Below are 2,066 nucleotides of genomic sequence, written 5' to 3' on the forward strand. Positions count from 1 at the left end.
GGCGGCCCTGCTCTTCCCAGCCCGGCGGAGGCTCTCCTCTGCCCCGAAGGTGGACGCTTTGAGGGTATCTCCGGCTGTAGCATGCCCTTGCCAAGCTTTGTTGCTTGAGCAGTGGTTTAATGCCAAGTGCCATCACCCTCACGGCCTTCAAAGCCTCTATTCTTGCTTCTTAAGCTTTAGCTCTCGGGGATACAAGCCCTGTCTGTTTTACTTGTATATGCATGAATTTAACCTTTCATCTCAAACTCTACGGCTTCAGTTCCAGAGCAGGGGGGCTAGGTTTGTTAGGTTAGCAGTGGAAGGTGGGGAGATGATGGAAATCTTGCTGCTCCTGCACCTTGCAGCTGTAGTATGACATCCAGGAAACTGACCAAAGTTTGGAGTTGTCCATTCTCTCTGTTTCACAGCTGAGCTACTGTGAGAGCTTGAGTGCATCCGTGATTTGCCTCTTCTGACCAAACATGTAAATCTAAGGCGTGTGCCGGTATCACGTTCTCATGGTGCTAGTTAAAGGCCTTAAATTAGCTCAATGCACGTCCCCTTCCAGTGTTGCAGCTAGTAATCAGAAACCTCTGTTCTAAGGATATTTCTCTCGACTTAAGACATCAGATTAATTTGGAAGCTTTAGAGCATCGTCTAATGTACGCTTAATTAATTTGGCAAGACAAGGATGTCATATGGAAGAGCTGTGTACATCTGCTACAATACCTTCCGTTAGAATGCAAGAATAATTAGTTAAATTATTACCATCTCCAGTTGCAGCTACAATAACAGATTTTACTAGTATTGGTATGAAGTTCTGTTTAATGATGCTTCAGATACTGACATCTCTGAAGACTTGCCATGTTCCTGAGAACTTAAAACTACAAAAACAAAGATGAATTGAGGTTTGAATGAGTAAGAGCAGAGCATTAAAACTATAACACTTGCTGACTATTTTCTTTCTGTGCTCTCTTACAGGAAGATCAAGGCACACTGTGCGGAGCCGTTTACCGAGTACTGGACCTGCATTGACTACACCAACCTACAGGAGCTGCGGCGGTGCCGAAAGCAGCAGGCAGTGTTTGATAACTGTGTGCTGGAGAAGTTGGGCTGGGTGAGACCTGATCTGGGACAGCTCTCTAAGGTAACTTCATACCTTTTCCACAGCCAGGTTTATCTCTCCATTCTTATAAACACAGGTCTCAAACTCTTCTCCCAGCCAGAAGGTGATTCGTGAACTCAACACTAGACTTAATAGGAGTCAAGACACTGCTGGCATTCTCCAGGGTTGATTTCCCACAAGACTTGCACTTTTCTTAAACAATAACACTCTTACTTTTTGCTTTTCCTGGTGGAGAGACCTTTCCTTTAGGAGTGAAGCTCACACACATGCCCCTCACCTCCCTTTTTTAGAAGTAGTCTGGAGATAGGAGCTCCCATCAGATCAACAATGGTGTTTGGTACTTCTTGGTAGTCCTTCCTTTAAATTCTGATTCAGTCTAGCTTCTCTAGTAAACGCTGTGAGAAGTTGTATCATTTCTTCTTTGTTCTTTCCAGGTTACGAAAGTGAAGACAGACCGTCCTATGCCTGAGAATGCCTATCACTCTAGACCTAGACCAGAGCCAAATCCACCCATTGAAGGAGAGCTGAAGCCTTCTGTATTTGGCAGTCGGCTCTTTTTCTGGTCCTGGTAAAGTGGGCAGACTGACTATGCTGTAACTAAAATGCAAAGATGTATTGCTTGCAAATGTGAATTGTCCAGTGCACCTTGGGTGAAACTTTAATCATTAAAGAACCCCAAACTGTTACATGGCTCCACAGACTTCTTTAAACGTACTCGCACATCATGGCAACTAAAAATGTATTCCCCTGTTTTGCACCATGTTCTCTGCAGGAACCTCTTAGTACTGTTGGTTGGTTGATAGTGACTACCAGGGTTGTCTGACTTGTATAAATGTAGCTCGAGTCTTTGAGTACTGCCTCAATCAGTCAAAAACTGACAGAGACTTTATTTAGGGAAACTGCCACTTGGATCAAGGAAATCTTGAGAACAAGCAAGGTGTTAATTGTAGAATCGTTAATG

General features: G+C 44.0%; 1 protein-coding gene across 1 annotated transcript; it reads left to right on the forward strand.

Moving 5' to 3' along the window:
* Nucleotides 1-960: 960 nt before the first annotated feature.
* NDUFA8 (NADH dehydrogenase (ubiquinone) 1 alpha subcomplex, 8, 19kDa) lies at nt 961-1,677 on the forward strand (the record flags this gene model as incomplete). The annotated part of the gene is made up of 2 exons (XM_010013113.1): nt 961-1,126; nt 1,540-1,677. Coding segments are annotated over 2 exons (304 nt in total), but the record flags the coding sequence as incomplete, so codon positions are not given.
* Between the last annotated feature and the right edge of the window lie 389 nt (nt 1,678-2,066).

Source organism: Nestor notabilis, unplaced genomic scaffold (genome assembly GCF_000696875.1).
Source record: "Nestor notabilis isolate BGI_N333 unplaced genomic scaffold, ASM69687v1 scaffold25634, whole genome shotgun sequence".
Lineage (NCBI taxonomy): Eukaryota > Metazoa > Chordata > Aves > Psittaciformes > Psittacidae > Nestor > Nestor notabilis.